At 41.4% G+C, this 13368-nt stretch overlaps 3 protein-coding genes across 5 annotated transcripts; 2 read left to right on the top strand and 1 right to left on the bottom strand.

The window, feature by feature from the left end:
• Nucleotides 1-2143: 2143 nt before the first annotated feature.
• On the bottom strand, nt 2144-5330 carry hmgn1a (high mobility group nucleosome binding domain 1a). Its single transcript, XM_019864883.1, has 6 exons — nt 5218-5330; nt 4357-4389; nt 3148-3177; nt 3009-3062; nt 2823-2942; nt 2144-2728 (listed from the first exon to the last, which is right to left on the bottom strand). Exons 1-6 carry the CDS (start codon nt 5230-5232, stop codon nt 2672-2674), a joined length of 309 nt encoding a protein of 102 aa, XP_019720442.1. The 5' UTR covers nt 5233-5330; the 3' UTR covers nt 2144-2671.
• Nucleotides 5288-7347, top strand: get1 (guided entry of tail-anchored proteins factor 1). 2 transcript variants are annotated; one of them, XM_019864882.1, is made up of 5 exons: nt 5288-5390; nt 6074-6239; nt 6616-6683; nt 6826-6940; nt 7029-7347. In XM_019864882.1, exons 2-5 carry the CDS (start codon nt 6083-6085, stop codon nt 7100-7102), a joined length of 414 nt encoding a protein of 137 aa, XP_019720441.1. In that variant the 5' UTR covers nt 5288-5390; nt 6074-6082; the 3' UTR covers nt 7103-7347. The 2 variants fall into 2 exon arrangements, with proteins under 2 accessions (XP_019720441.1, XP_019720440.1); XM_019864881.1 differs by lacking the exon at nt 5288-5390 and adding an exon at nt 5811-5943.
• A 1375-nt stretch (nt 7348-8722) lies between these two features.
• On the top strand, nt 8723-13310 carry LOC109512837 (uncharacterized). 2 transcript variants are annotated; one of them, XM_019864858.1, is made up of 9 exons: nt 8723-9187; nt 9270-9481; nt 10117-10362; nt 10804-10941; nt 11093-11162; nt 11242-11369; nt 11526-11604; nt 12332-12734; nt 12981-13310. In XM_019864858.1, the coding sequence occupies exons 1-9, from the start codon at nt 9013-9015 to the stop codon at nt 13015-13017; spliced, it is 1488 nt and encodes a 495-aa protein (XP_019720417.1). In that variant the 5' UTR covers nt 8723-9012; the 3' UTR covers nt 13018-13310. The 2 variants fall into 2 exon arrangements, with proteins under 2 accessions (XP_019720417.1, XP_019720416.1); XM_019864857.1 differs by having other exon boundaries at nt 12332-13310.
• Nucleotides 13311-13368: the final 58 nt, after the last annotated feature.

The following is a 13368-nucleotide window of genomic DNA, read 5'->3' as shown; positions in this document are numbered from 1 at the left end:
TTGCATTTGAATTTGTGTATTTTTGTAAAGTTTATGTAACGATTGACATGCCACCTATTGTTTTGCATTAAAATATTCTCATTTCTGTATGACATCAGTTTTTTAGGGCAGGCTGCTATCGTCGGCTACATCCTTAGTTAATCAGGTCATTCTTTTCTACCCCTGAAATGAAATCATTAATACAAATAATCAAATCATAATTTGGTTCAGATCTTCGTGATTTCTGAAAAAAATGACTCAGGCCATTATTTCAGGAGTGTGACGACATTGAGTATATTCCCAGAAAGCGAAATCCAATTGACATCACACCACAATATTCTGCCAGTGTGTCAGATTGGTTAGAGGACTGGTGTCACAAAATATAAATTTCAAACCCAAGCAACAAACTACAAGTTTTCCCATTCAATTGGGCCAATCGGGTTTCCCAAACTTAATTGAGCCAAGTTGATGGCACACATATTACATAAGAATATTGATGGCACACCACCAAACAAAAGATGTCACAAAAGTATAAAATAATGACATAACAATGACCTTGTCTCAATTCAATCACAAATCGACTTAGTGCGAAGTTTGGGACTGTTTAATTGAACACATAGCAGTACTCACAGGGAGCCACACCTTCTGCCATCTAGTGGAAGAGCATTTAATTGTTCTATCTGTCACTACATGTCGCTGGGATAGATGAACAAAAATATACAGTGTGTGTAGTTTATATTCTACAAACAGAGAGGCATTGGAGAATTTCCCGTGGCACCCCTAATGATTTCTTAGAACATTTAGTGGGCCATGGCACTTACGAGCAAGTCTACTAAGTGACCCTGCGGCGTTTGCTTCGTTCAGTGCATAAGGGGGAGAGTTGTGGAAGCACAACGCATGGGTGCTTCACCCTGACAACATACCTGATCACAATGCCCTGAGCATCTGACAGTTCCTTGTCAAAAATGAACATTGTCATACTGGGGCAACCTCCCTACTCACCTGACTTGGCACCATGTGTTTTTTTTCCCAGTCCCAAGTGGGTCATGAAAAGGGACCTATTTTGAAGACTTGGACAACATTAAAATGTTGATGATGACAGAGCTGCAGAGGATCTCGGAAGAATCCTACCAGGAGTGCAAACTGTATTTGTGTGACAAGGAAGGCTGGGAAACTGCATTAGACTTTATGGAGATTACTTCGAAGAGAAAAACTTGGTAATTTGTACTTGAAGTATATCTTGTGACATCAATCCTGCAACCTTTCTTACACATCTTCTATACAAAAGTATTCACTCACCTGCTTTGACTCACATATTAAGTGACGTCCCATTCGTAATCCATAGGGTTTAAAATGACGTTGGTGCACGCTTTGCAACGCTAACATTGAAAAATTTCCTAGGATGCTTTTCCACCGAGTTTTAAAGTGTGTTAATGGGAGTTTTTGACAGTTCTTCAAGAAACACATTTGTGAGGTCACATCGCCTGGCTCGCAGTCGGGTTGCGGTCAGGCCTCTGTGTAGGCAATCCAGTTAATCCACACCAATGTTTCTCATTCATGTCTTTCGGGGAATTGCTTTGTATACCTGCAATCATATTGGTGCAATCCCCAAACAGCTCCCACAAAATTGGGAGCATGGAATTAGCCAAACTCGACTGATACGCTGAAGCATTTCACTGGACCTCATGGGAAAATAGTTTACATTTTCTTGAACGAAACACCTCATATTTTTACATTTTTCCAATCCTTTTTTGTGAAAACAAAACAAAAATAAAAATGGCAATCATTTGGAAGTCTATAAACTACAGAAGTGATCAAGTCATTATTTTGCATTTATCTAGTTTAACCACTTTGACCTCAGTCAATGTTTTTACTGAACTATCGGTACTTTTGTAAAAATGTAAGGACAATGTAAAAATAATGTTGCTTTATTACCCGTAAAAAAAAAAAAAAAAAAAAAAAACAACAACAACAACAAACAATAAAAACAAAACTGTACATTGGTAGAGATGTCCCAAAGTCACAATAAGTATAGCCACAAATCTGAAACTTGTACATATTGTTGACAGAAGTGGCAACAGAGTGAGCAAGCATTGACCATAGCTAAAAAACAACAATGTACCATCACTGGAGGAATATAGATGGCAACTTAATTATTTTGTTGTTGTTGTTGAAAAGGACAAATTTCAAACTGTACCCGTGCACATGTTCTGAAGATGCAACAAACACAATCATGCGCGGCACTCTAGGACCAAAAATCATGATTTTACAGTTGAGAAAATAATAATAATTCCATAAAACACGTTCAAACATTCATTTTAACAACCAAAGTGATTGTGTTTTACAGATTGTTAAAAACAGTATAGTTTTAAAAACCCTTTGAGAAGTTCCATGTTAACTCATAGTTTTACATCAGATTTCTGATGAAGATTGAAGACAACAGCCTAAAAATCCAAATAAGAAGCTGATGAGGGAGGAAAATAAAGGGGAAATAAAACCCGACACAAAGGTCAAAACATTCCCTTCACAAGAGCCATGAAATTCAATGGGGTTGGAAGAAAAAAAAAAAAGCAATGTCTGCATTCATGTCCCTAAAAATGCTGCTGTCCCAAATATTAGCAGTTGAAAACAGGATGTGCACTTGACATTAAAGAAGGTACAGGTGTGCACAGGCAGATGAGTTGAGGCAATTCTACTCATCTGTTTTATCCGCTTCGGTCTTATCCTTCTTTCCATCTGCTGCAGCCGCCTGCAAAAGGAGGATGAAATTCATGAACCTGGCACTTTTATTTTTTTGCCTATAAAAAAAAAACATGATCATTCAGGGTTAAACTTGAAGCTACCTCTTCAACTTTGGCCTCCCCATTTTCAGCAGGGTCCTCTTGTTTTTCATCCTGAGGTTCCTCTTTCTTCTGTTCTGGTTTGCCCTTGGGCACCTCCTTCACATTTTGGTTCTTAGGCGCCTACAATGTTAGAAATAAAGCAATGAGTAATGATCAAGTGTCACTTGATTATTAAACATTACGTACGTTCTTTGTTGGCTGTGGTTTAGTTTCCGTCTCTGTTTTAGTTTCTGCCTCTTTCTGTGAAACACACACGCGCACACTGAATTGTTAAACCCACACCATCAATGCAGTACATTAGAGGGAAATAAAAGGAAAAACTTACAGCTAACAATCGTGGAGACTTTCGCTTTGGCTGAAGAAGGACAACACGCGTTAATGACAGAATATATACTTCGAATCAAAATGTATTTTCCTGTGCATCTTTTTGTGCTGCCATGGGCTGCTTTGAACAGTTGTATCATTTCTGTCGATAATTGTCCCTGTCATCTTTGTAGGCACGCAATATGGGACTCAAGTACAGACACTATTGCCATCACATGATTAATAAATCTTTCTATGTATTTTTATTTATTTATTTTTTACAAAAACACAATCTAACGCAACAACTCAAGTAAATGGAAGACCACTGGCTTCGAATAAGGATAAACAGCATTTCTATCCTTGTCACGACAATTAACGATCGACCACTTAAATAGTCAATAATAAAAATAGTGAAAGAGCCAGGTCACCTCGTGATGTGTTAGTACTAGCATCAGTGGTAACATTGCTACTGTTTGGAGTTCTATTGAGTGGTCATGCAAATGTTGCACATCATTGATATCAAGCAGAATCTTTGCATCTCTAAAACTTTCCAGATGAGCTTATTGTTCGATAACTAAGATTGATTGTGGAATTGACTAATGACCAACAGTGTCTTAAAGCAACTGCTGCAATCAGAGGCATTGTTGATTCGGTCACAACTAGAGCATCAGCTCCTTACAGGACCTTTACTCTGTTGGCTTTGAAAATGAGTTCAGAACAATTATAGATTCTCCCTCCCGTTACAAATATTCAAAGAATAAGAACGAATCATTTAATTATAGTGCACCTTATTATGGGATTTCATACCAAACTTATTACAACCTCTATTTGACTTTCTTCTCTGTAAAAAGAGACTCATATAGATACTTCGTTCATTATTATTTTTTTTTTTTAGTACTTTCCTTGTTTTGAATATTACTAGTAATACAGCATGGCTGCTTTACTTTGTGTTGTTTTCATTATGGAGACTACTGGAACATGAATTTCCCTTTTGGATGAGTAAAGTATGTATCTATCTTGTTTAGTCAAACACCTATCCAAAGTGTGGATGGAGTTTTTTGTTATAGTGGAGAGGAGGGGATTCGCGGAGATCACGCTTCAGTTTCAATAGAGCATTTTAGGAATGCCAACGTGCCAACGGGAGGACAAAATCCCCCCCCCAAAAAAACAGCAGGAAAATGTTCATTGGGTGCGAGTAACAGCATAGCAATGGAAAGCCTTCACTACAAACCGCTGGGCATGCATCTGCTGGAGCCTCTGTGCCCTGTGACGAAAGGAGGGAGAGAGAAAATATTAAAAGCAGGAACAACAAAAACTCCTATCGTCAAGTGGGCGTGTGATGCAAAAGGGGGGATGGGCACCGCTCCCTTCCCTCAAGTCATAACGACATTATGCAATGTTTTCTTAGCGGCAACCGCTCCAACCTAATCACACATTATAGATGGAGTAGTTTTAGCACGATAGATTTCAAATGGAAGCGTGTATGCGCCACATTTAACGAGCCCCTTCTACCACGCGTCCACGGCGATTTATGAAATCAAAACCATCCAGAGAGAGAAATAGATTCCCGACGTGACTGTACAGGCTTTTCTTATGAAAGGGAGAGGCGTGTCCTTTTAGGGCTGCCATGGCGCTCGGAGGGAAAGGACGGTGGTGACGCGCATACAAGCGATCTTTCTCCACGACGCGCCGTCTCTAAGCGTCGAAATGTGTAATTAACGTCTAATTATTAACGTTGCACTCGTTGGTACTTTTTTTTGTAAGCTGCATAAATTCTGCCATGCAAGCTTCGTAAATGAGACGTTCGTGAACAATCTTGCGATACGTTTCCCCCAAATGGCAACCTGTGTCTCAACTGACGAAGGTTACACCTCTTTGTCTCCTTGCGGACTCCACTGTTTGTTTTCTAGTTTCTACGTTTCAAAAACAGCTCAATCAGATTGCATTTAAAACACACAACCCCACTAAGTAAAAAGGCGCCACTCAGTATGGCTTCACGAGGATCGACGACGCGGAAATACACATTTAATTAATGATTAAAAAAAGACACTCGGAGATGTGGTAAAAAATAAGTTGGCTGTACGCAGCATACCTTCGTTTTTCCCATTGTTGTCAAGCTTGTAGAGAGCCTTTGCCACTTAGAAATAAGTCCGCACACACCACACCTTGAAGGTATTTACCTCCAAAACACTCTGCCTGTAACTTCAAATGAACGTCCGAGGAGTACCAGAACGAGACGAAACCGGATTGGACCTCTAGTTTAACGTGAGTTGAACCTTAGCCTACCGACGTAGCAGAAAACGTCATGTCCCGCCTCCATCTTGCACCAATTGGCTTAGAGGAGGAGGCAACATATTTTTGAACCATAGCAACTTACCTGTGTGGACAGGACCACACGCCACTCACCTTTGTCTATCTATCTATCTATCTATCTATCTATCTATCTATCTATCTATCTATCTATCTATCTATCTCTACTAAATTAGTGCAGATTTTATGTATGGATTCACCCCACGCTCCACCACACACATAACCATCAATCCCAAAAGTGAAAATAAGGCTACGTAGGCAATAATCTATAAATTGAGCGGGATGTGGTAGTGAGTGAACAATTATAGTCAATACAGCAGATGGCAGTGCACTCCATCCTCTAAGTGGCGGTAGTGCGCTCAGTTCGAACAACCAGGACTCTAAATTCGCTTGCGAGGAAGGCAAGCCAACAGTTAACATGGCGGCCGGTTACGCTTGGTTTCTTGTGCTTGGCTCGGTTTTTCTTTGCAATCTCATGAAAACGCTCTTGCCGAGCATTTCTTCGTTTGTAAGTATAGCTGGCGCATAAATACTTTACACGGCTGCGTGTGTTCTTTGTCATCATGATAGAATGCTTGTCGGACTAAGAGCCATGTTTTGGAATTGACTTCGCATCCTGTGAAAATGAATGTCTCCAGCTCTCCAAGATGGTGCAAAAAGATGCTGAACAGGAGAATGAGATGAGGGCTGAAATCCAGGCGATGAAGAAAGAGCAGTCTTCAATTAGTATGATGGATGAATTTGCTCGATATGCCCGGTTAGAGCGCAAAATAAACAAGATGACGGATAAGCTCAAAACACATGGTAACTGATGTTTTTCCTCAGACCCTCTTATATATATATATATACATATACATATACATACATATACACACACATACACTTTATAGAACAAATTAATTTCTTTTCATTCTTTTTGTATGCAGTGCCTGCAATTTATTTCAGTGGGGAAATGTATTTAATATTCAAGTACATTGAGTTAGGAGCCTGGTTATGCAGTAAATTAAACCTGTAAGTCAAGGTATCACTGTTATGTCATTGTTTTGGTTCATTCTTCCCCCAAACCATGAGTTGAGTGAGCCACTGTCCTACTTCCCACTTAAGGCACAACTGCCTGTTGACTAACAGACACGAGTGCACTATTAAGACAGGTGAAGAAATTGTTTTCTCCTCTTGACAGTGAAATCAAGGACTGCACAACAGGCCAAAATGAAATGGGTTGTCAACATCGTCTTTTATCTACTGCAGGTAGATCAACCTCTTCATTTCAGACATTAAGATAACTTTTTTAATCGTTCCAAATTTAGGGTTACTGGAGTCCAATTTGAATGCATGTAAAAAGTGGTGGTGCGTGATCTAACTTTGTGTATGTATTCTTGGTGTTTGTCAGGCTGTTTTGATGATCTCTTTAATTTGGAAGTATTACTCAGACCCAGTAATAGTGGTTCCCAGTAAATGGATTGCCCCTGTTGAACGTCTTGTCGCTTTCCCAACTGGAGTCGCAGGTAATTATCTCAGTGATTGCATTTGCAGTATTTTCATTGCCATTCTACATCATCGAGGAATCCTGAAACAGATCTTTTGCTTTTCCAGGTGGAGTGGGAATTACATGCTGGTTGGTAGTTTGCAATAAGGTGGTAATGCTGGGACTGCATGCCTTCAACTAGAAACTGGTGATACAATAGTAAAGTTCCAGTAAATATTCTGGTTTATGTTCATCTACATATACTCTCTCATTTGGTCTGCATGAGGAAAAACACAAGCATGCACATGCAGCACATTTAGCGTTGACTGTTCTGCTGTTTTTTTAGTACTGGTAAGTTTACAATTTGTTGATTTGCTGCTTTGTAATTTTTTTTTTTAATGAACAAGTTATGAAAAGGCTTTTAATAAAAACATCTACAAAATAATATTTTATTGAGACAGAGCTTTTGTTAAAGATTGTGTACATTTTTATCCATCCATCGATTATCCGAACTGCTTATCCTCACGAGGGCCACGGGCCTGCTGAAGCCTATCCCAGCTGTCTTCAGGCAGTAGGCGGGGTACTGTACACACTCAACTGGTTGCAAGGCAATTTCTTTTTTTTAAATTCAACATATTCAAATTTATAGCAAAACCTGACATTATGTTTTTATTTTTTAATAGAAAAACATTAACAATTTGAAGGAAGAAAATTAGCCATTCTATTGATAAGAACACAGATTGATGAGAAATACTAGAATTCCGATAACTAATAAATGAAGAACACATTCGTCGTTTTAACTGAGCCACTTTGAGATTTTACCTTATTTATTTGAGGAATCCAGACCATCCATACTTTGCATGACTGACATATATCGTTGGCAATACTAGCAAAACCATGTTAATATGTCGATGGAGTAGGGTATTTGTGATTTGGAAGTTTCCATGCGGGCTGAGGAGTGTGATCCATCTGTAGTTGGAACACACCCTCCAGTCCCCCTTCTTAAAAAGAGGAACCACCACCCCGGTCTGCCAATCCAGAGGCACTTTCCCCGATGACCACGCGATGTTGCAGACGCGTGTCAACCTGGACAGCCCCACAACATCCAGAAGCTTGAGGACCTCTGGGCGAATCTCATCCACAACTGGGGCTTTGCCACCGAGTAGATTTTTAACCACCTCAGTGGCTTCAACCCCAGAGATAGGAGAGCTCACCTCAGAGTCCCCAGACTCTGCTTCAGGAAGGCATGTTGGTGGAGTTGAGGAGGTCTTCGAAGTATTCTGTCGACAACTCACAATGTCCCAAGTCGAGGTCAGCAGTGCTCTATTCCCACGATACACAGTGTGAATGGTGCACTGCTTCCACCACTTGAGATGTTGGATGGTGGACCAGAATTCCCTCAAAGCTCTCCGCTTATCCTCACAAGGGTCACGGGAAGTCTTCGGGCAGTAGGCGGGGGACACCCTGAACTGGTTGCCAGCCATTCTCAGGGCACACAGAGATGAACAACCATCCGCGCTCACACTGCCACCTAGGGACAATTTAGAGTGCTCAATCAGCCTGCCATGCATGTCTTTGGAAGGTGGGAGGAAACCGGAGTACCCAGAGAAAACCCACGCAGGCCCGGCCATGGAGAACATGCAAACTCCACACATTGATTTAATGTAAACAAAAAATGTGTACAACAAATATGCATTTTTTTCATTTGGACGTTTAGCATTAAACATAACATTAGATATACATACAATGAAAAATATGTATTTAAAATAAGCAGTTTTATCTCCATGAAACTTTTTTTCCCGACCGGGTCTATGAACGACCTCCATGAAACTTTTTTTCCCGACCGGGTCTATGAACGACCGGGCTCGTCTGTCAGTTCAAAATCCCAACAAAAAAAAATCAGCGTGTTTCTTCGTCAACAACGTGGTCACGTGATATCACACCCATTTACGGCCGTTAGTGACATTTCTCCTCACTCTTTGTTTTGACTTAATGACACCATAAAGGCTCGAGGTCGGGGGTTGGAGGCAGTCAGGTTTGAAGTGCGGCAGCTTTGGTGGCGTGTAAAGCTGGTGGCCGTTGTATGTTCTTCTTCCGACAGCAAGGAGGGTGATGAGTGTGAACCTGCCAGACTTGGCACCGAAGACTGGGGAGAAAGGTAATGCTGTAATGTGCAATGGAAAGGCATCTACAACGTGCCCTCTGCCTGCAGTCTTTACAGGGCCGACCAAGTCCCATGCACACAAAACCTTAGATGACAAACTGGTTCCATATCGAAAGAGTGGAGGTAATTTATTATGGTTATTATGGCCGTTTTGGAATGTCTGCATCCATTGTCACTGCTATCCGCAATAAACCATCAATTTTAGATTACAGACTGAAGTTGCCTCCGATCAACGAGAACCCAAAGACTTACGAACTGTCAACAAACCTCACCATTAAAGATCTCAAGCGACAAAATGGTAACCTCCAGCTGCAGTTGGTAGTATTCAAGACGCAGTCCAAAGTGATGAAGAATGTCCTACATCGCCACACGGTGGCAGTCCAGGAATACCAACGATTAGAAGGCAGTCTATCTCAGGTCGGTGGACTGTAATTCATTTCGCACTGTTATTTCCCCGCACTCTCTCCACTTCATAGAATTATTATTTTTATAAATGTAAAAAGAGCGGACTCGCTGCAAATTCAAAAAATGACCACTACAACGTAAGTTTGGAAACAAGTGATTATGTGTATGGCCCAGTCGAGAATTGGGGGACAATTTTGGGACCCAACACTTTGGGAAACCAGACCATTTATTTCTTTCAAGAAAAAAATGGATGAAAAAAATGAATGATAAACCACACTATTTACAATACATTATACTACAGGTGGGCTCTATTCATCATCTGTCATGTAGGTCAACATTGGATCATTCAGAAATGCTCCGAGCACTTTTGGAGTGAGTTGCCTGCAGTGCAGTTTTCTTTTTTTTAATTAAAAAAAAGTTGTAGTAAAATATAGTATGAATTTGGTTGCTCTTCACGGGTGTGTCCCACTTTGTATTGATTCTTACCATTTTTTAATCTTTGAAGCCTGAAATGCGGCAACAGGTAAAAAAGTTGAATGCGGCCGAATATACTTTCGCAAGCCACTGGACCCGAGGCCTGACACATTCCATAATTCCACACAGAAATGCACGTTTCATCAGAATATCTCAATCCATCTGCGTTCTAGATACAAGATCAGCACATCAATGAGGTCAAGGCCATGAGGAAGTTGCTTGGCAAGACGCGCAGCAGCTGTGACACGCTGGCGAAAAAGCTGCAGGAGTCAGAGAAGGAGTTGTTGGACTCAAAAGACAAGATCCTGCAGCTTGAATCGCACATCTTCAATAATCCCACCATGCTGGAAAAGGAAGAGCTCAGCCGCAGGTTGGATGAGGCTACCGTAAATCTGAAGGAGAAAAACAAGCGGATATGGGTATGTTTAGGAGCAGCATGGCTCAGGAGGTAGAGTACCAGACTGTATATCAGCACTATAGAATGCGTGTGGGGGTTCGAAGAACTGTCAATTACTTGACCAGATATCAGTAGGATGTGAATGTTTTCAGTCATCCTTTTATTGGACTGGTATGATTTTCGTCATGCTAATTGGTAGCTTTCCCATGTTACAGCAAAGGTGTGAGGGTGTTTCCGTACTGGATACATTGCAAAGGCCTGGTGCAGCAACTGAATTGAGACACAGTTCATGAGCAGCCCTGCAAAGGGTCGTTTCTTTGGCCTCCCCCATCTTTTATCAAGACAAGAAAAACATAATTGGAAGACAGATTAATCTGTATGTCGGGAACAGGTGTGCTCATGATGTTCAACAGTGTGTGATTGTGGTTATTGATTCATTTTTTTGTTTCATCCTTTGTTTTAGGAGTTAGAGAAGAATAACAAATTGCTTCAAAGCACACTCCATCGCCACATAGCAGGAGAGCAAAGAAAGCTGTCCAAGACCAACGACGTGTTCTTCTCTCTGCAAGCACGGGTTTATGAGTTAACCAGAGAAATTAGAGTAGGTTTAAACCAGCTGTGTGTCTCATATTACCACAATCACCACATTTATTGGGATATGTGTAATTTCATCTTAATCACCCTCAGCTAACTGATTCTAAGCTTTGTGAAGGTATGGCAACTCACATATTGGTGTTGTTTTGTTCAAACAGGAACGAAAGAAAGAATTGGAAGACCACAACATACCCACTCTGCGATTCGAACATTCGGCAAACAAAAAAGGTCTAGTAGCTTAGCACATCCCCACTTTGCTTGTTGTTACAATAATGGCTGATATGTGAGGCTCATTTTTGATTTTCAGAAATGTTTAACAAGATGGTCCAGACTGAGGAAACAATCCCTATAACGAATGGGAACGCGTATTCATTCAGGTCAGGCTCTGCCGAGCCTGACGATGGGATCCAGCAATGGCTGAGATCAACCAGCACAGTATGTGATTCAAACAACATTTGAGATGTCTTAAGCACTGTTTCATTTCTGTGACGCACTCTTTCACCCACAATTATAGAATTTATTATTTTCCATTCATTTGTGGGGAGAATAGTCTCAGGGTGAGATTACTGATTGTTGTTGAATGTTTTCCAGGATCATGTACCAGGGGGGTCTTTAGCAGTTAGATACCTGAAGACGAAGCGGAATGTGGAGGTTCCAAAGAAGTGTACAGGTAAGCCACTAATGTTACCAGTCGTTCACTGTGCTCAACATAAATACACCCAAACAGATTTGTTAAAAGTAGCATCAACACATCACTGAGTTGTAATATTTGGAACAGCATCAACTTATGAATGCACATGCGATGCATTTACAGTATGTGAGGATATATGGTAGGTAAGTAGTTTCAAGAAATAGGTACAGGTAGGGGCAGCCCGGCGGTCCAGTGGTTAGCGCGACGACCCCACAGTGCAGAGGTACCGGGTTCAACTCCGGCCTTCCTGTGTGGAGTTTGCATGTTCTCCCCGGGCCTGCGTGGGTTTTCTCCGGGTACTCTGGTTTCCCCTCACATTCCAAAAACATGCATGGCAGCCTGATTGAGCACTCGAAATCGTCCATAGGTGTGAGTGTGAGTGTGAGTGTGGATGGTTGTTCGTCTCTGTGTGCCCTGCGATTGGCTGGCAACCGGTTCAGGGTGTCCCCCGTCTACTGCCCATAGACAGCTGGGATAGGCTCCAGCCCCCCCCCCCCCCACACACACACAACCCTTGTGAGGATAATGGATGGATGGTGGTACCGGTAGTTTTTGAAACAACACGCAACCTTTTTTGCCCAAGGTGACAATAGCCAGAGACCACCCTTAAATGCACCAAATATTTTACTTTTGTGCCTTTTGTCCTTCAAATATTTACAAAATAACCCCTCTCCCTCACCTCCCCCTCCAAAAAAAGCCATTTCAGACTTTCAGGAAATCCCCACTCACCAAATGGCAGGAGACCATATTGAGAGCAAGGAGGTAACGAATGCTTCACAGGAGTCAATGGAAGAGGAGCTTGATGAGGATTGGATACGCAAACAAAAATGCCCAGGCTCTTGCAGATTTGCTCAGACAATCGTCAAAACGCCCCCTCAACAAAAAGGACACAAACGCACCCAATTTCGCCGTAAGTACGTGTTCAGTCCAGTAACTACAAATCTGCACTTGGGAAAACCAGCTTACAGTGGATTGGACCGGAAGTCACGTGAGAGTCTGACTCGTAGACAAGCACCAACATGGAAATCAGAGGAAGAAGATACTCCCCAACATGATTTCCAAAATTCCCAACCTGATCTGGATCCTTCTGACTCAAGTCTTGTTGACAGTTTTGAATCTTCTCAACAAAAAGGACACAAACGCACCCAATTTCGCAGTAAATACGTGTTCAGTCCAGTGACTACAAATCTGCACTTGGGAAAACCAGCTTACAGTGGATTGGACCGGAAGTCACGTGAGAGTCTGACTCGTAGACAAGCACCAACATGGAAATCAGAGGAAGAAGATACTCCCCCACATGACTACCAGAATTCCCAACCTGATCTGGATCCTTCTGACTCAAGTGTTGTTGACAGTTTTGAATCTCCCCGTGGGACATATTCATGGAGATGATATTTCTATTTTTGACCAGTGCTGCCAACTCATCAGCAAGGAAAGTAACTATTGGCTCTCCTGGTATTAGCAGTGGTTGTTACCATAATGTACTATACTTTTTGTGTGTGTTTGTGTTTGGATTTGTTAAAATCCATATAATTTTGACACTGATGTCATGTTTTTCTTATTATGTTGGCATGCCAACTAAACACGTTGTTGTTGGTTTAGTGGGACAGCACACAAGTCTCACTTTGCCCAAAATGTTTTTGTATCAATGTGATTCAAAAGTAAAATAAAACTTAAAAACCTCATCATTTGTTTTGAGGGGGTGCTAGGGACCTATTCTACCCCGGGTCCCCACGGGGTGTA

This window comes from Hippocampus comes, unplaced genomic scaffold (assembly GCF_001891065.2).
Source record: "Hippocampus comes isolate QL1 unplaced genomic scaffold, H_comes_QL1_v1.1 scaffold276, whole genome shotgun sequence".
Classification (NCBI taxonomy): Eukaryota; Metazoa; Chordata; class Actinopteri; order Syngnathiformes; family Syngnathidae; genus Hippocampus; species Hippocampus comes.
This window is presented reverse-complemented; position numbering and strand designations above follow the sequence as displayed.